General features: G+C 40.6%; 1 protein-coding gene across 1 annotated transcript in view; it reads right to left on the bottom strand.

The window, feature by feature from the left end:
• The window catches only part of LOC106561599 (copine-8), an 87,546-nt gene that overhangs the window by 17,251 nt on the left and 43,975 nt on the right, over positions 1 to 26,320 (bottom strand). The window contains exons 6-7 of the mRNA XM_045688455.1: positions 24,420 to 24,496; positions 20,023 to 20,086 (exon numbers count right to left, since the gene is read on the bottom strand). Coding sequence (XP_045544411.1) covers positions 20,023 to 20,086; positions 24,420 to 24,496 — 141 coding nt within the window. The remainder of the gene's footprint in view (positions 1 to 20,022; positions 20,087 to 24,419; positions 24,497 to 26,320) is intronic.

The following is a 26,320-nucleotide window of genomic DNA, read 5'->3' as shown; positions in this document are numbered from 1 at the left end:
GTGACTGTCACCCCAACACCTTAGCCCTTATTTCAAGAGATCCGAACTTCTTGACGAGGTCGATGTACAGTGCCTTTGGAAAGTATTCAGATCCCTCGACTTTTTCCACATTTTGTTACCATACATCCTTAATTCAAAAATGTATGAAATTATTTAAGTTCCTCATCAATCTACACACAATACCCCATAATGACAAAGCAAAAACAGGTTTAGACATTTTGCTAATTTATTACAAATAAAAATCTGAAATATCATATTTACATAAGTATTCAGACCCTTTACTCAGTACTTCGAAGAAGCACCTTCGGCAATGACAACAGCATCGAGTCTTCTTGGGTATGATGCTACAAGCTTGGCACACCTGTATTTGGGGAGTTTCTCCCATTCTTCTCTACAGATCCTCTCAAGCTCTGTCAGGCTGGATGGGGAGCGTTGCTGCACAGCTATTTTCAGGTCTCTCCAAAGATGTTCGATTGGGTTCAAGTCCGGGCTCTGGCTAGCCCACTCAAGGACAGTCAGAGACTTGTCCCGAAGCCACTCCTGCGTTGTCTTAGCTGTGTCCTGTTGGAAAGGTTGTTGTCCTGTTGGAAAGTGAACCTTTGCCCCAGTCTGAGGTCTGAGCGCTCTGGAGCAGGTTTTCATCAAGGATCTCTGTACTTTGCTCTGTTCATCTTTCCCACGATCCTAACTAGTCTCCCCAACCACCATGCATCACTGTAGGGATGGTGCCAGGTTTCCTCCAGATGTGACGCTTGGTGTTCAGGCCAAAGAGTTCAATCTTTTTTTTTTTTAAGAGGTGGATCAGCTTAATATTGCAGAAAGATTGTTGCTTTCATCAATGTAATTTCCTGCATCATTTCCAATACCCCATATATTTTTTAGGTAAATATATATATCCATATACATACACGTACATACCCATACATATACATATGCATATATAAACATACATACATACATACATACATACATACATACATACATACATACATACATACATACATACATACATACATACATACATACATACATACATACATACATACATACATACATACATACATACATACATTCATTCATTCACAGCCCCTTCTCTGCAGTGCAGGGGCGGTTCCTCCTGCAGGCAGAGGAGGGTCGTTAGTGATTGGAGCCACCTGGGCTCAGGGTATTTAAACTGCTTCACTAACGACTCTTCTCTCTCTCTCTGCTCCTCCAGGTATGATCCTGTTTTGTTTGTTCCTTTGTAGTTTTACGTAGTTTCCACTCAGTCATATTCACACACACAGATTCATGCATCCCTGCACTTTACATACACCCTACATTATGACATTTCCACACCTCATTCCTTTTTCTTTGTTTAAAGTTAATAGTTTTTGGTTTATAATAAAGAACCTTTTTGTTTGGCCTATACCTGTTGTTCGTGTCCCCTCATTTTTGCCACAGGCTATGAGCCGGCCTGTGACAATACATACATACATACATACATACATACATACATACATACATACATACATACATACATACATACATACATACATACATACATACATATACATACTTTTTTTTAGAATATACCTTTATTATTACCCGCAAACCCTACCACCCTTCCCCCAATTGGAGTAAACTAATAAACATTAACACCTAGGCTTCTACCTTCTGTTTATACATATTATACACATTTTACAGACACAATCTATTTTACAATAGTTATATTTTGTTTGTTTTTAGTCTTTCCTCTATTTCTGATGTCCACCCAGTTTGATTTCTATTTGTAACTGTGCTATTTCACAAAATATCTGAACCTATATACATTTTACAGACCCTGTATGTTTTACATTGGTTATCTTGTTATTAGTCCCACCCTTCAGCTCCATTCAACCCCTCCCATCTATCTCTCAACACCCTCCATTTTGGATTTCTAATTGCCATATATATTTCAACTGTGCTGTGATGCTTCAGAAAAGTACTGGACCTTTCTATTCTCATAGCTTCTACAGATTGCAAATCAAAGATACATTTTTTTGATAAAATCATTATTATATTATTGATTGATTGACTATGGCTTTTCAAATCACCCAGTATTGCTATCTGCAGCGTTAGTTCTAGGCAAATGTTGCAATTCTTCAGCTATTCCTGGACCTGTGACCAAAAACGAGCTACATATGGACAGTACCAAAATAAATGATCTAATGACTCTGCCTCCTCACAGCAAAATCTGCAGAGCTGGGAAGATTGTATCCCCCATATATATAACATTCTATTGGTTGCAAGAATTTTGTATAGTAATTGAAATTGAAAAATTTGAAGTTTTGAATCCGGCGTTGTTTTGCGTATAAATTCATAAACCACGTGCCATGGAATGGGTACATCGAAAATCTCTTCACAACTATTTAGCAATTTATATGGCACAGGTGTCAATTTTTTTGTCCTTAAATGAAATTGGGATATGTTTTTATTTATCACACTTTTCTTTAACCATTTATGTTCTTTAATGCAGGGCCGACAGACAAGTTCCTTACTTTTTTCCCCTTCTACTTGCCTCTTCCATTTTTGTGGTAATGCTGCAATTAGTTGGTTGTAATTTCGGGTAGAGCAGACATTTCCATATGACTGTGTTAGCTGCATGTGTGACATAACTCCACCAGTCCTATTTATGATATTATTCACTAAAATTATACCTTTTTTAAACATTTCATAATTTTTTTATAAATTTGTATATTTGAGTTTAACCACAGTATTTGTTGTATTATTTGTTCTGTCTTTTCAGGTAGATTAAACTGAATTTGCAACCAACTTTCTAAGGCTTGTTTACAAAATAATGACATTTTTGAGATTATTCCCTTTTCAAACAACCGAAAGTGAGCAGGTGTAATCTGAATAAAGGGAAAAAGGCCATTCTTGAACATGGGGTGAGACATTCCTACGACTTTACTAGAGAACCAGTTTGGATTTAAGTATAACTTTTGTATGACTGATGCCTTTAGTGAGAGGTCTAATGCTTTAATATTTAATAATTTCTGCCCTCCAAATTCATATCCGTTATATAAATAGGCCCGTTTAATTTTGTCTGGCTTGTCATTCCAAATAAAATTGAATATTTTTGTTCATATAATTTAAAAAGCAGGTCACTAGGTGTAGGCAAAACCATAAGCAAATAGGTAAACTGTGATATGACTAAAGAGTTAATCAGGGTGATTTTTCTACAAATAGACAGGTATTTTCCTTTCCATGGTAGCAAGATCTTATCTATTTTTGCTAACTTTCTATAAAAATGTATTGAAGTGAGATCATTTCTATCTTTTGGGATTTGTATACCGAGTATGTCCACGTCCCCGTCAGAACATTTTATTGGTAAACTACACAGTAATGTAAAAGTGATCCAATACATAATATCATAATTTGGTTTTAATCCAGAGAGGTTAGCAAAAGTATCTAGATCATCTATGATGCCGTGGAGGGATTCTAATTGTGGTTTTAAAAGAAAACATGTATCATCAGCGTACAATGACACCTTTGTTTTTAAACCACGGATTTCTAATCCCTTAATATTATTGTTTGATCTAATTTTAACAGCTAACATTTCAATGGCAATAATAAATAAATAGGCCGATAGTGGACAAAGTTGTTTTACTCCTCTAGACAGTTTTAAACTTTCTGAGATGTAGCCATTATTTACTATTTTACACCTGGGGTTACTATACATAACTTTAACCCATTTTATTCCCCAAATTTGAAATATTCTAGGAATTTATAAACTCCATTCATACTTTATCAAAAGCCTTTTCAAAATCAGCTATGAAAACCAGGCCTGGTGTCCCCATTATTTCATAGAATTCTATTGTTTCCAGTACTTGTCTTATATTATCTACAGTGTATCGTCCATGTAAAAAAAACTGTCTGATTAGGACAAATAGTATCTGACAATACTTTTTTCAATCTATGCGCCAAGCATTTAGCTAGGATTTTTGCATCACAGCACTGAAGTGTAAGAGGCCTCCAATTTATTAAATGAACTGGATCTTTATATATACCACTTGGGTCCTGTCACGTCCTGGCCAGTATAAGGTTAATTGGTATTGTAGTTTGGTCAGGACGTGGCAGAGGGTATTCGTTTTATGTGGTTCGGGGTGGTGTGTTTTGTTGAAGGGGCATTTGGTTTAAGTATTCCGGGGTTTTTGGGCACTGTTTGGTTTTCAGGTATTCTATGTTTAGTCTAGTATGTCTGTTTCTATGTTTGGTTAATTGGGGTTGGGACTCTCAGTTGAAGGCAGGTGTTGTCTATCTGCCTTTGATTGAGAGTCCCATATATTAGGGTGTGTTTGTGTTTGTTATTTGTGGGTGATTGTTCTGTGTTCGCCTTGTGCCTTGCAGACTGTCAGTCGATCGTTATTTCTGTTTGTTATTTTGGTGTTCATTTTGTATTCATTAAAACGTCGAGATGAGCATTCACATACCTGCTGCGTTTTGGTCCTCTTTAACCGACGACAAGCGTGACAGGTCCTGTTTCAGTTATAACGATATCAGACCTTCTTGTTGTGTGTCCGATAATCTACCATTTATATAGGAGTTGTTAAAACATGCTAATAATGGTCCTCTGAGTATATCAAAAAAAAATTGGTATACTTCCACTGGTATGCCATCCAGCCCTGGAGTTTTCCCAGCCTTAAAGAGTTTAATTGCATCAAGAAGTTCCTCCTCTGTAATTTGGCCTTCACATGAGTCTTTCTGTACAGATGTTAATTTTACATTATTATTAGGAAAGAAATCCATACAATTAGCTTCGGTTAGAGGAGATGGAGGAGACTGAAATGAAAACATATTCTTATTAAAGTACTTTACTTCCTCTTTCAAAATATAATTCGGTGAATCATTACATTTACATTTACATTACATTTAAGTCATTTAGCAGACGCTCTTATCCAGAGCGACTTACAAAATGGTGCATTCACCTTATGATATTCAGTGGAACAACCACTTTACAATAGTGCATCTAAATCTTTTAAGGGGGGGGGTTAGAAGGATTACTCATGCGCGACTACATCATTTGTAACAAGTTTCAATACATTTTTTTTGGTAGCATTTCTATATTGAAGATTGAAAAATAATTTGGTGCATTTTTCCCCATTTTCCATCCAGTTCGCTTTATTTTTTATAATATGTTACATTGGATCTTTCTTGAATAAGTTCCTCCATTTCTTTTTGTTTTTCCTCTAACTTATTCTGTGCCTCTATGGTACAGTTGTTATTGCTATCTAACTGTACTGTTAGTCCTTCAATTTCCTTTGTTAATATGGACTCTTTTGATCTAAATTGCTTTTGTTTTATAGATGAGTACTGAATTGCATGGCCTCTAAATTGCATGGCCTCTTAATCCACGATGGTGTAGCAGTCAGACGTCTTTGTCCTTCATCTTGTCGTGTCCCATGTATATATCTTTTTATATATTTTTCTTCACATATCTTTTTTTGTACTTTTCTAAACCTCAACTTGTGCCCCGGCCTGCTAGCTGTCTGAATCGCCATGTCTCCAGCCACCCCAACCACTAATATCAATATGCCTTGTCAATTACTGTCCTGGTTAGTGATTATTGTCTTATTTCACTGTAGAGCATCTAGCCCTGCTCAATATGCCTTAACCAACCATTTAGTTCCACCTCCCACATATGCGGTGACATCACCTGGTTTAAACGCCTCTAAAGACAATATCTCTCTCCTCATTACTCAATGCCTAGGTTAACCTCCAATGTACTCACATCCTACCATACCTTTGTCTGTACATTATGCCTTGAACCTATTCTATCGCGCCCAGAAACCTGCTCCTTTTACTCTCTGTTCCGAACGTACTAGACGACCAATTCTGTTAGCCGTTAGCCTTACCCTTATCCTACTCCTCCTCTGTTCCTCTGGGGATGTAAAATTAATCCAGGCCCTGCAGTGCCTAGCTCTACTCCTACTCCCCAGGTGCTCTCATTTGCTGACTTCTGTAACTGTAAAAGCCTTGGTTTCATGCATATTAACATTAGAAGCCTCCTCCCTAAATTTGTTTTATTCACTGCTTTAGCACACTCTGCCAACCCGGATGTCCTAGCCGTGTCTGAATCCTGGCTTAGGAAGACCACCAAAAACCCTGAAATTTCCATCCCTAACTACAACATCTTCCGACAAGATAGAACTGCCAAAGAGGGCGGTGTTGCAATCTACTACAGAGATAGCCTGCAGAGATCTGTCTTACTATCCAGGTCTGTATCCAAACAATTCGAGCTTCTACTTTTAAAAATCCACCTTTCCAGAAACAAGTCTCTCATCGTTGCCGCTTGCTATAGACCACTGTCATGGAAAAATTGCAAGATTATGTTATAATGCTTTTATTGCATCAAATGGTTGTTTTATTCAACAGAACAGAGTATTCTGTTAACTATTGTGTGTGTGTTCTACTGAGGATGTGCCTCTGAGAGATAACACTGACAGAGGAAATTTACAATGTCTTTGGGTGATAAAACCTAAAGAGCATACCAGAGCATGAGTTTATGTTTCTGCTCTATACCGTACCAGGGAGAGATGGTTCCAGTTTGGAGTCTTAACCTTGTGACACATTCTATGTATCTGTTGTTTGTCATGTAGGTTGAAAGGGGTGTATCTTGGCTATAAAAGACATTTGTGCTTTTGTCTCGCCAAACTCAACGGCTCATTAGAAATGGTGAATCGTTGACAAGTCATTGCTATTGCAAAGCTCTCATTATTAAAGATTTAGTTTAAGTATAACTCTGACTTGTGTGATAAGTTTGTCTCTCCTCATTTGATAGTAAAGAAATGAACCACCACACCACCCTCTGCCCCCAGCTGTGCCCTGGACACCATATGTGAATTGATTGCCCCCCATCTATCTTCAGAGCTTGTGCTGCTAGGTGACCTAAACTGGGACATGCTTAACACCCCGGCCATCCTACAATCTAAGCTTGATGCCCTCAATCTCTCACAAATGATCAATGAACCCACCAGGTACAACCCCAAATCCGTAAACACGGGCACCCTCAATGATGTCATCCTAACCAACTTGCCCTCCAAATACACCTCTGCTGTTTTCAACCAAGATCTCAGCGATCATGGCCTCATTGCCTGCATCCGTAATGGGTCTGCGGTCAAACAACCACCCCTCATCACTGTCAAACGCTCCCTAAAACACTTCAGTGAGCAGGCCTTTCTAATCGACCTGGCCCGGGTATCCTGGAAGGATATTGACCTCATCCCGTCAGTAGAGGATGCCTGGTTATTCTTTAAAAGTGCCTTCCTCACCATCTTAAATAAGCATGCCCCATTCAAAAAATGTAGAACCAGGAACAGATATAGCCCTTGGTTCTCTCCAGACCTGACTGCCCTTGACCAGCACAAAAACATCCTGTGGCGTTCTGCATTAGCATCGAATAGCCCCCATGATATGCAACTTTTCAGGGAAGTTAGGAACCAATATACACAGGCAGTTAAGAAAGCTAAGGCTAGCTTTTTCAAGCAGAAATTCTCATCCTGTAGCACAAACTCAAAAAAATTCTGGGACACTGTAAAGTCCATGGAGAATAAGAGCACCTCCTCCCAGCTGCCCACTGCACTGAGGCTAGGAAACACTGTCACCACCGATAAATCCACAATCATTGAGAATTTCAATAAGCACTTTTCTACGGTTGGCCATGCTTTCCACCTGGCTACCCCTACCCCGATCAACAGCCCTGCACCCCACACAGCAACTCGCCCAAGCCTCCCCCATTTCTCCTTCACCCAAATCCAGATAGCTGATGTTCTGAAAGAGCTGCAAAATCTGGACCCCTACAAATCAGCCGTGCTAGACAATCTAGACCCTCTCTTTCTAAAATTATCTGCCGAAATTGTTGCAACCCCTATTACTAGCCTGTTCAACCTCTCTTTCGTATTGTCTGAGAGTCCCAAAGATTGGAAAGCTGCCACGGTCATCCCCCTCTTTAAAGGGGGAGACACTCTAGACCCAAACTGCTATAGACCAATATCTATCCTACCCTGCCTTTCTAAGGTCTTCGAAAGCCAAGTTAACAAACAGATTACCGACCATTTCGAATCCCACCGTAACTTCTCCGCTATTCAATCTGGTTTCAGAGCTGGCATGGGTGCACCTCAGCCACGCTCAAGGTCCTAAACGATATCATAACCGCCATCGATAAGAGACATTACTGTGCAGCCGTATTCATCGACCTGGCCAAGGCTTTCGACTCTGTCAATCACCACATTCTTATCACAAGACTCAACAGCCTTGATTTCTCAAATGATTGCCTCGCCTGGTTCACCAACTACTTCTCTGGTGTGTCAAATCGGAGGGCCTGTTGTCCGGACCTCTGGCAGTCTCTATGGGGGTGCCACAGGGTTCAATTCTCGGGCCGACTCTCTTCTCTGTATACATCAACGATGTCGCTCTTGCTGCTGGTGATTCTCTGATCCACCTCTGCGCAAATGACACCATTCTGTATATCTCTGGCCCTTCTTTGGACACTGTGTTAACTAACCTCCAGATGAGCATCAATGCCATACAACTCTCCTTCCGTGGCCTCCAACTGCTCTTAAATGCAAGTAAAATGAAATGCCTGCTCTTCTACCGATCACTGCCCGCACCTGCCCGCACGTCCAGCATCACTACTCTGAACGTTTCTGACTTAGGATATGTTGACAACTACCAATACCTAGGTGTCTGGTTAGACTGTAAACTCTCCTTCCAGACTCACATTAACCTGTTGGGGCTACAGGTTAGCAATGAACCCCGAGACGGGATTGCTAACAAGGCTGAAAATTCAAAACATCAAAAATCTAATAATTTCAATTTCTCAAACAATCAACTATTTTACACAATTTAAAAGATAAACATCTCCTTAATCTAACCACATTGTTCGATTTTCAAAGAGGCTTTATGGCAAAAGCATAAAGTTAGATTATGTTAGGACAGTACATAGCCACAAAAGTACAAACATCCAGTTTCAATTCAAGGTCAGGCGTCACCAAAAGCAGAAACCAGCTACAATTATGCACCAACCTTTGACAATCTCCATCAGATGACACTCCTAGGACATTATGTTATACAATACATGCATTTTTTGTTCCATCAAGTTCATATTTATATCCAAAAACAGCATTTTACAGTAGCGTGAAATTCAGATTTTTTTCTTCTCTGAAATGCTTCCGGTGAACATAACAAAATTACTATTCGAAAACATTGGTAAATTATAATATTGTCATTCAAAGAATAATATATTATCATCTCGTAATTGCTACCGAATGGCCAGATCTCAAAATAACTTTACTGGGAAATCACATTTTGCAATAAACGGGGTGCTATGCTATACAGTTAGCATCATCTAATATCGATAATAACATTGTAAATATCCCCTTACCTTTGATTATCTCCATCAGAAGGCACTGCCAGGAATCCCATGTCCGGAACAAATGTGGTTTCTTTTGACAAAGTTCATAATTTATGTCCAAATAACACCAAGTAGTTAGCGTTCATTATGCTCCCACAAAACGTGGTGGGGGGGGTGTAAAATCACGCCGAAAAGCTAAAAAAACCTAGTAAATAATCTATTTACGTTCGTTCAAACATGTCAAACGTTGTTTAGCATTAATCTTTTGGTCCATTTTTAACGTTAAACATCAGTAATATTTTCACACAACCTATCCTATGTCTAGATAAACAATTATGACAAACTCACGCTTCTCAGATTTATGCGCAGGCGCAAAAAAATGAAGTGACGACATGTCAACTTCCTTGCATTCTAATTTGCTCTCTGTTTTTCATAGACGCTTCAAACAACTTTATAAAGATCGTTGACATCTAGTGGAAGCCGTAGGAGTTGCGAAATGAATCCTTTCTCACTATGGTATCTATAAAACAATGACACTAAATAGTACAGTCACAAAATTCACATTTTTTTAAATCTATTTTTCACAGGTTTTTGCCTGCAATATTAGTTTTGTTATACTTACAGACACCATTCAAACTGTTTTAGAAAATTCTGAGTGTTTTCTATCCGAATGTGTTAATAATATGCATATCCTAGCTTCTGAGTTGGTGTAGGAGGCAGTTAAGCACATATTTTTTTCAAAATTTCTCAATACTGCCCCCTAGCCCCAACAGGTTTTAAGCATCTCCAATCCAAAATTAAATCTAGAATCGGCTTCCTATTTCGCAACAAATCATCCTTCACTCATGCTGCCAAACATACACTAGTAAAACTGACCATCCTACCGATCCTTGACTTTGGCGATGTCATTTCCAAATTGCAACACTCCAACACTCTACTCAACAAATTGGATGCAGTCTATTACAGTGCCATCCGTTTTGTCACCAAAGCCCCATATACTACCCACCACTGCGACATGTACGCTCTCATTGGCTGGCCCTCGCTTCATACTCGCCCCTGCCAAACCCACTGGCTCCAGGTCATCTACAAGTCTCTGCTAGGTAAAGCCCCGCCTTATCTCAGGTCACTGGTCACCATAGCAGCACCCACCCGTAGCACGCGCTCCAGCAGGTATATCTCACTGGTCACCCCCAAAGCCAATTCTTCCTTTGGCCGCCTTTCCTTCCAGTTCTCTGCTGCTAATGACTGGAACGAACTGCAAAAATCACTGAAGCTGGAGACTCATATCTCCCTCACTAGCTTTAAGCACCAGCTGTCAGAGCAGCTCACAGATCACTGCACCTGTACATAGCACATCTGTAAATAGCCCATCCAACTACCTCATCCCCATACTGTATTTATTTATCTTGCTCCTTTGCACCCCAGTATCTCTACTTGCACATTCATCTTCTGCACATCTACTATTACAGTGTTTCATTGCTATATTGTAATTACTTTGCCACATGGCCTATTTATTGCCTTACCTCCCTTATCCTACCTCATTTGCACACACTGTATATATACTTTTTCTACTGTATTATTGACTGTATGTTTGTTTATTCCATGTGTAACTCTGTGTTGTTGTTTGTGTCAAACTGCTTTGCTTTATCTTGGCCAGGTTGCAGTTGTAAATGAGAACTTGTTCTCAACTAGCCTACCTGGTTAATAAAGGTGAAATAAATAAAGGCACATTTAAAAGTGTCCCACATAATAAGTGGATCTGTTGTACCTATGTTGTGTCTGAAAAAGTCAGTTATAAATGATTCTGTCCTAGTTATAAACAATTTATCATCTAGAGGCTTTGATTAAATTTCCAATATCCTCGCCCACGTGGAAATTCTGTAGGAGTAATATATATGCCAATTATGTGATCCTACTGCATTCTGTCCCCTATCAACACTTTTTAAACTTTTGGTGCCAGAGAGAATGACATAAGAATGTAATCAAGACGACTAGCTTGATTAAGCCTCTGCCATGTATATCTCACTAGGTCAGGGTATTTAAGCCTCAATATATCCACTACTTCCAATATATCCATGACATTTATGATTTCCTAAAGTGTCTGAGGATGATAGTTTGTAGTGTGATTTTCTTTACGGTCCATAGAGGTATTGTAACAGCTGTCTGTGGAAGTAGACCAAGGTGCAGCAGAGGATGTGTTCATCATTAGAATTTTAATAGAACAACGTGAACACTATACAAAAAACAAGAAAAACTAACAGCCAAAACAGTCCTGTCAGGTGCAAACACTAACAAAAACAATTACCCACAATACCCAAAACCCTAAACACCCTGGCCTAACCAAAATAAAGAACATAAACCCCTCTCTATGGCCAGGGCGTTACAGGTATCTAAGTCCACCACCATAATAATAGAGTCTAGTGTTGATTGTAGAGTTGATAAATTCTCATAAATATTTTCAAAGAAGCTTGGATCATCATTATTTGGATCGTATAGGTTAATAAGCCATATCTGTTTATTGTCCAATAACATATTTAAAATAATCCATCTACCTTGATGATCTGTTTGGACAATTTGCACATTTGGATCAAAATGACTGTTTATTAATACCATCACCCATGGGAGAAATATATTTTGCCCCCTCAGTCCTTTTTCCACAAAACTTCACCTAAAATTGTTGAATGAGTTTCCTGTAAACAATAGATATTATATTCCTTTTCTTTTAGCCAGGTAAATACTGATCGTCTTTTCAATCTTGAGTTCAATCTTGGTTTCATCAGACCAGAGAATCTTGTTTCTCATGGTCTGAGAGTCTTTAGGTGCCTTTTGGCAAACTTCAAGTGAGCTGTCATGTGCCTTTTACTGAAGAACATATCAAGACTGTTTCAAGGACAGCTTTTTTCCATCTACGTAACATTGCAAAAATCAGAAATTTTCTGTCCAAAAATGACGCAGAAAAATTAATCCATGCTTTTGTTACTTCTAGGCTGGACTACTGCAATGCTCTACTTTCCGGCTACCCGGATAAAACACTAAATAAACTTCAGTTAGTGCTAAATACGGCTGCTAGAATCCTGACTAGAGCCAAAAAATTTGATCATATTACTCCAGTGCTAGCCTCCCTACACTGGCTTCCTGTTAAGGCAAGGGCTGATTTCAAGGTTTTACTGCTAACCTACAAAGCATTACATGGGCTTGCTCCTACTTATCTTTCCGATTTGGTCCTGCCCTACATACCTACACGTACGCTACGGTCACAAGACGCAGGCCTCCTAATTGTCCCTAGAATTTCTAAGCAAACGGCTGGAGGTAGGGCTTTCTCCTATAGAGCTCCATTTTTATGGAATGGTCTGCCTACCAATGTGAGAGACGCAGACTCAGTCTCAACCTTTAAGTCTTTACTGAAGACTTATCTCTTCAGTAGGTCCTATGATTAAGTATAGTCTGGCCCAGGAGTGTGAAGGTGAACGGAAAGGCTGGAGCAACGAACCGCCCTTGCTGTCTCTGCCTTGCCGGTTCCCCTCTTTCCACTGGGATTCTCTGCCTCTAACCCTTTTACAGGGGCTGAGTCACTGGCCTACTGGTGTTCTTCCATGCCGTCCATGGGAGGGGTGCGTCACTTGAGTGGGTTGAGTCACTGACGTGGTCTTCCTGTCTGGGTTGGCGCCCCCCCCTTGGGTTGTGCCATGGCGGAGATTGTTGTGGGCTATACTCGGCCTTGTCTTAGGATGGTAAGTTGGTGGTTGGAGACATCCCTCTAGTGGTGTGGGGGCTGTGCTTTGGCAAAGTGGGTGGGGTTATATCCTGCCTGTTTGGCCCTGTCCGGGGGTATCATCGGATGGGGCCACAGTGTCTTCTGATCCCTCCTGTCTCAGCCTCCAGTATTTATGCTGCAGTAGTTTATGTGTCGGGGGGCTAGGGTCAGTCTGTTACATCTGGAGTATTTCTCTTGTCTTATCCGGTGTCCTGTGTGTATTTAAATATGCTCTCTCTAATTCTCTCTTTCTGTCTTTCTCTCGGAGGACCTGAGCCCTAGGACCATGCCTCAGGACTACCTGGTATGATGACTCCTTGCTGTCCCCAGTCCACCTGGCCGTGCTGCTGCTCCAGTTTCAACTGTTCTGCCTGCGGCTATGGAACCCTGACCTGCTCACCGGACGTGCTTGTTGCACCCTACTACTATGATTATTATTATTTGACCATGCTGGTCATTTATGAACATTTTAACATTCTAACATCTTGACTATGTTCTGTTATAATATCCACCCTGCACAGCCAGAAGAGGACTGGCCACCCCTCATAGCCTGGTTCCTCTCTAGGTTTCTTCCTAGGTTTTTGTCCTTTCTAGGGAGTTTTTCCTAGGGAGTTTTTCCTAGCCACCGTGCTTCTTTCACATGCTTTGCTTGCTGTTTGGGGTTTTAGGCTGGGTTTCTGTACAGTACTTTGAGAATATCAGCTGATGTACGAAGGGCTATATAAAAATAAATTTGATTTGATTTGATTTGATACTGAGGGGTGGCTTCCGTCTGGCCACTACCATAAAGGCCTGATTGGTGTGGTGCTGCAGAGATGGTTGTCCTTCTGTAAGGTTGTCCCATCTCCACAGAGGAACTCTAGAGCTCTGTCAGAGTGACCATCCAAACTTCTTCCATTTAAGAATGATGGAGGCCACTGTGTTTTGGGGATCTGCAGACATTTTTTGGTACGCTTCCCCAGATCTGTGCCTCGACACAATCCTGTCTCGGAGCTCTTCGACCTCATGGTTTGGTTTTTGCTCTGACATGCAGTGTCGTGGAAAATTACATAATTAGTCATGTTATCCCATGTTTTACTGTTTAAAGAATTGTCTCTTGTTATATGCTACAGTTTTTTTTAAACTTGATACGAACTTGCCTTTCTGGGACTTAGTCATAAGACTGGGCGTATAGCTAAGGTCTGTTTGGGTGAGACCGCAGGTGTAGACCTTACAGTGAAATACTTACTTACAAGCCCTTAACCAACAATGATTTAAGATGTTTTAAGAAAAATATGTGTTAAGTAAAAAATAGATAAGTAAAAAAATGTAAAATAAAACATTAAGTAACAAATAATTAAAGAGCAGCAGTAAAATAACATTAGCGAGGCTATATACAGGGGGTACCAGTACAGAGTCAATGTGTGGAGGCACATTTAGGTAGAGTTAAAGTGACTATGCATAGATAATAAACAAAGAGTAGCAGACTTCCTGGTAAGGCCTGATCACCCCCACTAGAAAGACTGGAGACATTGGGTGAGATTTAAATGTAATATATAAACACTGATTAGTAAGAAGTTTATCGTTTACCATTAGTCCTGTGCGTGATTCAGAGCACGAGAAGGAGAGCGAGAGCTGCCCTGAATGAGGGACACCTGTCTCTAGTCTATTTTGCCATTACCTTATGAGTTATCAAGAGTTGTAATTCTAATTTGATTTGTTATTCTAATTTGGTAATTTTTTATTTAACAGGCAGTGTTGTTGTTTTTAGTTACTAGTCCCTTGGGGCTTTTGGTAAATATGCAAATGTGTTTCTTCACATGTCTGCCTATGAAAGAAGGAAACCTTTTTCCCACCTCTAGATTAATATGAAGAAGTGTATTGCTGTTGTTGTGTTGTTTGTTTGTTTTTGTCTTGTTTGATACAAATCTCACCAGGTTGGGTCTGCTATACGGTTGGGATTCCTCCCTAAGGGATAACTCTGCGGGGAGGTTGTCAGTATGATGAGGGAGTATAAGCACATTTTCAAAATGGTTTCAACAAGTGTGTTGTTATGCTCTTTGACATTTGTTTTAGGAATGTTGATTTAAGAAAATTGGGAAGGTAATAATTTGTCATACGAGAAATATTTTTCTGAATGAAAAATGCCTTAAACTGTTGTTTTGGTCTGTCCTTTTTTGAGGTTATGGTGAAGGTGACCACAGATGGTGTCTAGATGCATGCAAGGTATAAATTGATAGTCAAGAACAGTGTGAACCTCAACCCCCCTAACCGGCTGAAGAAATGGCGTTCACTACAACCTTTTCCTTCACCTTCCTACCGTGAGACCTGAGTCTGAGCCAGCAACCTGTACACAGCATCCAGTCGAAGGTATCAACTGCCTTTTCTCTCATGCTTTTTCTCTCAGGAGTGTGACATGAGTCCACGTGGAGTGAGCATGGAGAGAGATCCTGTCAACTTCCTTCATGCTGTTGGGGGACTGTAAAGGAAAATGGCGGCTCAGGTGAGAGGCATTATACATTATAAAGGGCCATCCACTTTGAACATGTCGCCATTTGAAAGACAAACTGAAACACTATCTGAAGAAGAACACGAAGACACGCCAGAAGGATGAGTGCCAGGAGGAGGGGGGTCAACCTTGCCCGTAATTGTTTGTTTGGGGGTATAAGGTTGATTGTGGAGGTCTGCACACTGCGAAAATCTATAGTAATTTAGACTGCATTGAGATACCGATCTGTCATTAGCATGCCACTCATGGCAGTGTAAAACAGGGATAACCTCTCTGGGCTAGGTGGGACGTGACCGTCCCACTCTATTCAACAGCCAGTGGAACAGCGTGGCGCGAAATACAAAAACCTCAAAAATGCAATTATTTCAATTTTTCAAACATACGACTATTTTACACCATTTTAAAGATAAGACTCTCGTTAATCTAACCACATTGTCCGATTTCAAAAAGGCTTTACAGCGAAAGCAAAACATTAGATTATGTTAGGAGAGTACATAGACCAAAATAATCACACAGCCATTTTCAAAGCAAGCATATATGTCACAAAAACCCAAAACACAGCTAAATGAAGCACTAACCTTTGATGATCTTCATCAGATGACACTCCTAGGACATTATGTTATACAATACATGTATGTTTTGTTCAATGAAGTTCATATTTATATCCAAAAACAGCTTTTTACATTGGCGTATGATGTTCAGAACATGCATTCCCAACAAAAACTTCCGGTGAATTTACTAAATTACTCATCATTAACGTTGACAAAATACATAACAATTATTTTATGAATTATAACTCCTTCATGCAATCGCTATGTCAGATTTTAAAATAGCTTTTCGGCGAAAGCACATTTTTCAATATTCTGAGTACATAGCTAAGCCATCACGGCTAGCTATTTTGACAATCGCCAAGTTCGGAGCACACTAAACTCAGAATTAGTATTAGAAATATTGTATTACCTTTGCTGATCTTCGTCAGAATGCACTCCCAGGACTGCTACTTCCACAAGAAATGTTGTTTTTGTTCCAAATAATCCATAGTTATGTCCAACTACCTCCGTTTTGTTCGTGCATTCAGGTCACTATCCAAAGGGTAATGCGCGAGCGCATTTCAAGATAAAAAAATTCAAAATGTTCCATTACCGTACTTAGAAGCATGTCAAACGCTGTTTAAAATCTTTTTTTTTTTGTATTTTTCTCGTAAAATAGCGATAATATTCCAACCGGACAAAAGTGTATTCATTCAAAGAGGAAAATAAAAAACAGCGTGCTCGCGTGAACACGCATATCCAATCTCTTTGTCACCAGGCAGACCACTGAGAAACTGAGCTACTATACTCTGCCCAGAGACAGAAGACACCTCAATCCGCTTTCTGAAGGCTTTAGACAGCCAATGGAAGCCTTAGAAAGTGCAACGTAACTGCACAGATACTGTAGTTTCGATAGAGAATCAAAAGAAGAACTACAAATTCTCAGATAGGCCACTTCCTGCTTGGAATTTTCTCAGGTTTTTGCCTGCTATATGAGTTCTGTTATACTCACAGACACCATTCAAACAGTTTTAGAAACTTCAGAGTGTTTTCTATCCAAATCTACTAATAATATGCATATTCTCATTTCTCGGCAAGAGTAGTAACCAGTTTAAATCGGGTACGTTTTTTATCTGGTCGTGAAAATACTGCCCCCTAGCCCATACAGGATAAACAGGGGCCATAATGAAAAAAGTTAATACTGGTAATAAGTAGTACAAACTGTCTATATATGGTTCCCTGTTTGTAAATATGCATTCTACCTGTGTTGGTGTGTGCTAAGTTGAGGGTCTTGAATTTGAGTGATAAACTCAATGTGGAGCATTGAAGACTGTCATTCTAAATGTGGGTTATATAACATTGATAGTAGGGATGTTGTTTTAAAGAAGTTATCAGAATTCCATTGTTAAAGAACATCAATACATATGAATTTCTGGATGATACAGTACAATTGACTTGAGCATGTTTTGTATGTTTATAACTATGTAAGTGGACTAGCAGTAGTGACTAATGTATTATGGGTTAGATAGAATGATTAATTGTGCAAAATATATTTGTAGCCAGAGGCTAAGTACATACAGGGACAGAGTGTGTCAAATGATAGATGACCATTGCTGTACATTCATACCCCAGGGTGAGGGTAACTTTACTATTGTAGTGGAACATCTGAAAAGCTTAGAGATGATTTCGCAAAAAAAACCCAACCAGACAATGATTGGAATCCATTTGGATGGGTTCAGTCATTATTTGGTGGTATGGTAGCTACAATATTTCATTGGTTAATTTATGGCTTAGTTATTTTTTATATTATTAAAACTTGTGTTTAGAAATTGTGCAGCAAAGTCGTTGAGGCAATTCTTTCCATGCCATTACTGATCCCCGAAGGAGACGCCTCAGAACCCTATTTATCTGATTTATTTCCTATGTCTGATTACATGTCTGATGAAGATGATGATAATCCATAACACCAAGGTAAAAAACATTTAGTTAATGGTGCAACATGTCCATATGCCATGCTCACAGCGGGGGTTATGTGAATAATGCTCCCACGGTAGAGTAAGGGCCTACCGTCATGGTGACCCTGTCGCAATATGGACAGTCTCAACGAAGCAATTGCCTTTTGTGTGGTGATAAAGTATGTACTGATGTTAAATTCATATGTTCCTTTCTCCCTTCTGAGAATGAATTGCACTATGTGAAGGATTGAAACTCAATGACAATGGAGGTCATTTACAATTGTAATATACTATGTGTAAGAAAGTCTTTCCTTTTCCATTTTTTTCTTCGTGTTAATGCTTGTTTATTGAAAATACTTGTTAGTCATTTTCTATTAGGTTGAGACTTAGTCTCAAAAGGGAGGAAATGTTGTGGAAAATTACATCATTAGTCATGCTATCCTGTGCTTTACTGTTTAAAGAAATATCTCGTTATATGCCTGTGTCTTTTCTAACCTGATACAAACTTGCCTTTGTATCAGGCAAGATTGGGCATATCAGACAAGATTGGGCATATAGCTAAGGTCCATTTGGGTGTGACCACATCACCCAAACGTCATCCTGTGGATTTACTGTCTACAGAAGGTCACATGGATATTATAGTGTTTGCTGTTGTGAATGCAGCTAGATGGTTGAGCCATCGGGCTATCAACCTCGTGCTATCTTAAATCTGCACAGACAACTAATTGCCTTTTACACACTATCTGCTGACTGCCATGTATACAAAAAGAATGTGCTTCTCTATAAAAGCCTAGAACTGACACCATTGATTGAGTTTTCAACTATTTTTGTTTATTTTATTTTTATTTCACCTTTATTTAACCAGGTATGCAAGTTGAGAACAAGTTCTCATTTACAATTACGACCTGGCCAAGATAAAGCAAAGCAGTTCGACAACATACAAAAACACAGAGTTACACATGGAGTAAAACAACATACAATCAATGATGCAGTAGAAAACTATGAAACACTATCTGAAGAAGAACATGAAGACACGCCAGAAGGATGAGTGCCAGGAGGGGGGGGTCAACCTTGCCCGTAATTGTTTGTTTGGGGGTATAAGGTTGATTGTGGAGGTCTGCACACTGCGAAAATGTATAGTAATTTAGACTGCATTGAGATACCGATCTGTCATTAGCATGCCACTCATGGCAGTGTAAAACAGGGATAACCTCTCTGGGCTAGGTGGGACGGTCACAAAACACGAAACTAGGTGGGACGGTCACGAAACTATGCGCTGTTGAGCGGATGGTTGATTCTCCATTTTTGCAAATCTTATAATAAAGTGTTGTTTGAAAGAATCTGCCATCTCTCTTCCTATAGAATTGCTGTCAAGTGTGGGACCTTATATAGACAGGGTGTGTCTTTACAAATCATGTCCAATCAATTGAATTTACCACAGGTGGCCATCAATCAAGTTGTAGAAACATCTCAATGATGATCAATGGAAACAAACAGGATGCATCTGAGCTCAATTTCCAGTCTTATAGCAAAGGGTCTGAATACTTATGTAAATAACGTATTTCTGTTTTCACTTTGTCATTATGGAAAATGTAGTGGAAAAAGTCAAGGAGTCTGAATACTTTCCAAAGGAACTGTAGGTGTTGGGTTTAAGGTCACTGCAGTACATAGGGAGCTACTCGTTGGGAAACAGGCAATGTGTGATTTCTGTGCTTACACTTAAAATAATGTTTGTGCATGTGTGTTCGCATACGTGAGTGTGTGCGTGTGTTTGTTTGTTGGAGTATGTGGATATGTATGACTAAACATCCACTGTTTAAAAGGCCAAATTTGTCCATTTTGATGATGCCTGTTCATTCAAGGGGCTAAACAACAGCTTCATACTGCAAGTGAGTTTTTTTAAACACATAAAAATAACTCACCCTGCAGTTGCTCAGCTCCTCTGCTCTCACTATGATAGTTCCACACTTCTTCCCTGGAATCCCACTGTCACAACACACAAAAAAGGGATTGGAATCCTTCTTCTATCTATGTTACTGTACATTTCATTATTTATTCATGGCTCGCCGTCCGTCCACATCCATGTCATGCGTGAATCGTCAATAGCTTCCATGAGGCCTAGGCTTAGTGTTTTGTACAGAATGCCAACATACAGAACAAACTTCACCAAGTCAGAAAACAGACAAATTAAATGAATGTTAGAAGCCAAAGCCTTGGTTCAGACTGGAGAGAGAGCAATGTTGTTTTAATTTGGCTAAGGAGAGCCGGGATTATGCAATAACATGCATGGAGGAAAATCGATGTAAAATTTAAGTGAGTCTTTGAAATCCATCTGGTGTCTGAGACTTGAGGGGCTCTCAGAGGCACAGGGAGTGAGAGGCACTCTGAAATGAACTGACTGGGTGAGCAGTGAGCACAAAACCTTGGCATTGAGGGGGGGGGGGACAACAACAGAGCAAGAGAAAGGGAGATGGAGAGAGACAGTGTGAGAGAGGAGGAGAGAAAGTCAGTGAAATAGTGAACGAGAGACTGAGCGTGATAGAGAGACACGAAACAGAACGGGAGGGAGAGAGAGAGAGAGAGAGAGAGAGAGAGAGAGAGCAAGAGAACAAGAGAGAGAGAGAGAGAGAGAGAGCAAGAGAACAAGAGAGAGAGAGAGCGCAAGAGAACGAGAGAGATAGTGAACGAGAGAGAAAGAGAACGAGAGAGAGAGAGAGAGAGATAGTGAACGACAGAGAAAGAGAGAGAGAGAATGAGAGAGAGCAAGATTGGGAGCGAGAGCGTGAGAGAGATAGTGAACGAGAGAGAAAGGGAGCGAGAGCGCGAGAGCGAACAAGAGAGAGAGAGACAGTGTGAGAGAGAAAGAACAAGAGAGAGAGGGATAGTGAACGAGAGAAATGGAGAGAGAGCGCGAAAGCGAACAAGAGAGAGAGATAGTGTGAGAGAGAAAGAAAAATGAGAAAGGGACAGTGAACGAGAGAGAGAGCGAGAGAGAGCGAGAGAGAGAGAGAGAGAGAGAGAGAGGAGGAGGAAGACAGAGGGAGAATATGAAAGAGATGGAAGGGATTAAGTAGAACAGGAATAACATTGAATAAACTGTGCAGTTCATACAAGTCCTTCAATTAGATTCTCTACACACTTGATGTGGTTCTGATGTGGTTCATTAGGGCAGCAGGTAGCTTAACGGTTAGAGCGTTGGGCCAGTAAACGAAAAGTTGCCGGTTTGAATACCTGAGTCGACAAGGTGAAAAATCTGTCTGTGCCCTTGAGCAAAGCACTTAACACACATTTGCTCCAGGGTGCTGTATTGCTATGGCTTACCCTATAAAACAACACATTTCAGAACACCTATCTGGTGTATGTGACAATACAACATAAAGAAAGATATATTATCTATAGTCTAGAAAAGGGATGACATGAGCATCGGACTTTGATACCATGACCTGATCTATACTCTTCTGTCTCACCTATCTACCATTAAAACGGTTTTGTCGGCACTAGAACCGACAAAGTGAAAAGAAAATCTGGACCATCACAGTACGGTTCTGGTGGGTATCACAGGATAGTGTAAAAGAGGTATACAGTCCTGTGTGGCTCAGTTTGTAGAGCATGGTGTTTGCAATGCCAGGGTTGTGGGTTCAATTCCCACGGGGGACCAGTACGGGGGAAAAAATGTATGAAATGTATGCATTCACTACTGTAAGTCGCTCTGGATAAGAGCGTCTGCTAAATGACTAAAATGTAAATGTTTAACAGTAGAATAAGTTCATGGAAGACGTCTGTCTTTCATGCACCTCCGGATATCATCTGTCTGAAGGCAACAGTGTTAAGTATGTATGGTCTTTAGCTATGTACTATCTTATATCTACTACTACACAGCTCAAAAAAATAAAAGGGAACACTAAAATAACACATTCTAGATCTGAATGAATGAAATAATCTTATTAAATACTTTTTTCTTTACATAGTTGAATGTGCTGACAACAAAATCACACCAAAATAATCAATGGAAATCCAATTTATCAACCCATGGAGGTCTGGATTTGGAGTCACACTCAAAATTAAAGTGGAAAACCACACTACAGGCTGATCCAACTTTGATGTAATGTCCTTAAAACAAGTCAAAATGAGGCTCAGTAGTGTGTGTGGCCTCCACGTGCCTGTATGACCTCCCTACAACACCTGGGCATGCTCCTGATGAGGTGGCGGATGGTCTCCTGAGGGATCTCCTCCCAGACCTGGACTAAAGCATCCGCCAACTCCTGGACAGTCTGTGGTGCAACGTGGCGTTGGTGGATGGAGCGAGACATGATGTCCCAGATGTGCTCAATTGGATTCAGGTCTGAGGAACGGGCGGGCCAGTCCATAGCATCAATGCCTTCCTCTTGCAGGAACTGCTGACACACTCCAGCCACATGAGGTCTAGCATTGTCTTGCATTAGGAGGAACCCAGGGCCAACCGCACCAGCATATGGTCTCACAAGGGGTCTGAGGATCTCATCTCGGTACCTAATGGCAGTCAGGCTACCTCTGGCGAGCACATGGAGGGCTGTACGGCCCCCCAAAGAAATGCCACCCCACACCATGACTGACCCACCGCCGAACCGGTCATGCTGGAGGATGTTGCAGGCAGCAGAACATTCTCCATGGCATCTCCAGACTCTGTCACGTCTGTCACATGTGCTCAGTGTGAACCTGCTTTCATCTGTGAAGAGCACAGGGCGCCAGCGGCGAATTTGCCAATCTTGGTGTTCTCTGGCAAATGCCAAACGTCCTGCACGGTGTTGGGCTGTAAGCACAACCCCCACCTGTGGACGTCGGGCCCTCATACCACCCTCACGGAGTCTGTTTCTGACCGTTTGAGCAGACACATGCACATTTGTGGCCTGCTGGAGGTCATTTTGCAGGGCTCTGGCAGTGCTCCTCCTGCTCCTCCTTGCACAAAGGCAGAGGTAGCGGTACTGCTGCTGGGCTGTTGCCCTCCTACGGCCTCCTCCACGTCTCCTGATGTACTGGCCTGTCTCCTGGTAGCGCCTCCATGCTCTGGACACTACGCTGACAGACACAGCAAACCTTCTTGCCACAGCTCGCATTGATGTGCCATCCTGGATGAGCTGCACTACCTGAGCCACTTGTGTGGGTTGTAGACTCCGTCTCATGCTACCACTAGAGTGAAAGCACCGCCAGCATTCAAAAGTGACCAAAACATCAGCCAGGAAGCATAGGAACTGAGAAGTGGTCTGTGGTCACCACCTGCAGAACCACTCCTTTATTGGGGGTGTCTTGCTAATTGCCTATAATTTCCACCTGTTGTCTATTCCATTTGCACAACAGCATGTGAAATGTATTGTCAATCAGTGTTGCTTCCTAAGTGGACAGTTTGATTTCACAGAAGTGTGATTGACTTGGAGTTACATTGTGTTGTTTAAGTGTTCCCTTTATTTTTTTGAGCAGTATATATTATCTATCCAATCTAGTGACCACACTTTTGACTCATCCATTTCCATGTAATTAAAGGGGCCTCTTTTAGATACAGTGGGCTGACTGCAGTCAAAACACACATATGTACACACACTCACACACATACAGAGAAAAAGTGCATCCTGAGATGATTATGTAACTCGATGACAGCAGCTCATTCCTACATCATCGTCTTGTGTGTCATTCTTCTGCTGACCCATTCAGCTGCAACAACACATTTTCATACGTACATAATCTCCCACACACACACACAGGGTCACCCCACTCACGGTTCACACATGGAGAACATGGCTAGGTACCATGGAGAACATGGCTAGGTACCCCCCCCCCCCCCCCAGCTGGTAGTAACAACACTGCTGGAATCTCATACAGTGGATTAAAAAAAGTTTCTGCATGATAAAGTGAAGTTGTCATCCGCTAACTGATTTCTTATGTTTTAAACTCAGTGGGGATGCCTGGTTTTGTGCTCAATACAAACATGAACTGAGTTTCATTAAACAGGCATGGACAAGGTTCTTGTATTACTCAACAATAATTTGAGGTAACCTTGCTTAGCCAACAGCCAAGAGTTCTGAAGGTGGTAATGTAGGAGGATTAATGCATTGAATTTCAATCTTTTTCCTGAATTGACTGAGATTGGCCCCACCGTAAAATATACATAAATGGAATACCTACTATGAAAAATTGCAAAAAAAATACAGCCCTTTAAACCATCTAATTTATGTTGCCTCTTGGGCCTGGCTTTTAATAATGAGGACAAAATATGACTGAAATAGCGACGATAGGGAACAGAGATGTGTGTGTTTGTGTGTGTGAGAGAGAACGGTACATTACTTACATGAGAGGTTTCTCCATGCGGCTTCCCATGGAGCCCACCACCTCCCCCAGGGTACAGAACGCCTGGCCCAGGAAGTCCTACACAGTGAGTGAGTGAGTGAGTGAGTGAGTGAGTGAGAGAGAGAGAGAGAGAGAGAGAGAGAAATGCCTCAAAAGATTGATGGGGAAAAACTGTAATTTGCTGTACAGTATTTTCTGTAGGATGTTCAGCATGAATGTGATTGCACCAAAGCCAAGCAAGCAGAGACCAGGGTGAATATATGGAAAAGTGACACTGATTATAGCTATGCTTTTCAATCTGTCTTTTCCTCCATCTAACCCCTAAACACTCAAGAGCCTGGCTTAGCCACTACCATGACAACAGCAGGATATTAATGTTTGGACCAATGTTGTTGTCAAGTTTCCCTGTTCATACATACTATATATGATGAATAATGACATCCATAGATGATGAGGACCTTGAGATCAGACTACAAGGCATGATGAACATAATGATACATTCAGGTAACACATACAGGTAGCATACAGGTAACATATAGGTAACACATACAGGTATTGTAACATACAGGTAACATATAGGTAACACATACAGGTAACATATAGGTAACACATACAGGTATTGTAACATACAGGTAACATATAGGTAACACATACAGGTATTTTAACATATAGGTAAAACATAGGTAACACATAGGTAACACATACAGGTAACATATAGGTAACACATACAGGTATTGTAACATACAGGTAACATATAGGTAACACATACAGGTAACATACATGTAACACATACAGGTATTGTAACATACAGGTAACACATAGGTAACACATACAGGTAACATATAGGTAACACATACAGGTATTGTAACATACAGGTAACATATAGGTAACACATACAGGTATTGTAACATACAGGTAACATACATGTAACACATACAGGTATTGTAACATACAGGTAACACATACAGGTAACATACATGTAACACATACAGGTATTGTAACATACAGGTAACACATAGGTAACACATACAGGTAACATATAGATAACACACATGTGAAATGTCAGAATAATAGTACAGAGAATGATTTATTTCAGCTTTTATTTCTTTCATCACATTCCCAGTGGGTCAGAAGTTTACATACACTCAATTAGTATTTGGTAGCATTGCCTTTAAATTGTTTAACTTAGGTCAAATGTTTCGGGGTAGCCTTCCATAAGCTTCCCACAATAAGTTGGGTGAATTTTGGCCCATTCCTCCTGACAGAGCTGGTGTAACTGAGTCAGGTTTCTAGGCCTCCTTGCTCGCACATGCTTTTTCAGTTCTGCCCACACATTTTCTATGGGATTGAGGTCAGGGCTTTGTGATGGCCACTCCAATACCTTGACTTTGTTGTCCAAGCCAGTTTGCTACAACTTTGGAAGGATGATTGGGGTCATTGTCCATTTGGAAGACCCATTTGCGACCAAGCTATAATAACTTCCTGACTGATGTCTTGAGATGTTGCTTCAATATATTCACATAATTTTCCTACCTCATGATTCCATCTATTTTGTGAAGTGCACCAGTCCCTCCTGCAGCAAAGCACCCCCACAACATGATGCTGCCACCCCTGTGATTCATGGTTGGGATGGTGTTCTTCGGCTGACAAGCCTCCCCCTTTTTCCTCCAAACATAACGATGGTGATTATGGCCAAACAGTTCTATTTTTGTTTCATCAGACCAGAGGACATTTCTCCAAAAAGTACAATCTTTGTCCCCATGTGCAGTTGCAAACCGTAGTCTGGCTTTTTTATGGCGGTTTTGGAGCAGTGGCTTCTTCCTTGCTGAGCGGCCTTTTAGGTTATGTCGATATAGGACTCGTTTTACTGTGGATATAGATACTTCTGTACCTGTTTCCTCC

The sequence above is a fragment of the Salmo salar genome, chromosome ssa10, assembly GCF_905237065.1.
Source record: "Salmo salar chromosome ssa10, Ssal_v3.1, whole genome shotgun sequence".
Lineage (NCBI taxonomy): Eukaryota > Metazoa > Chordata > Actinopteri > Salmoniformes > Salmonidae > Salmo > Salmo salar.
This window is presented reverse-complemented; position numbering and strand designations above follow the sequence as displayed.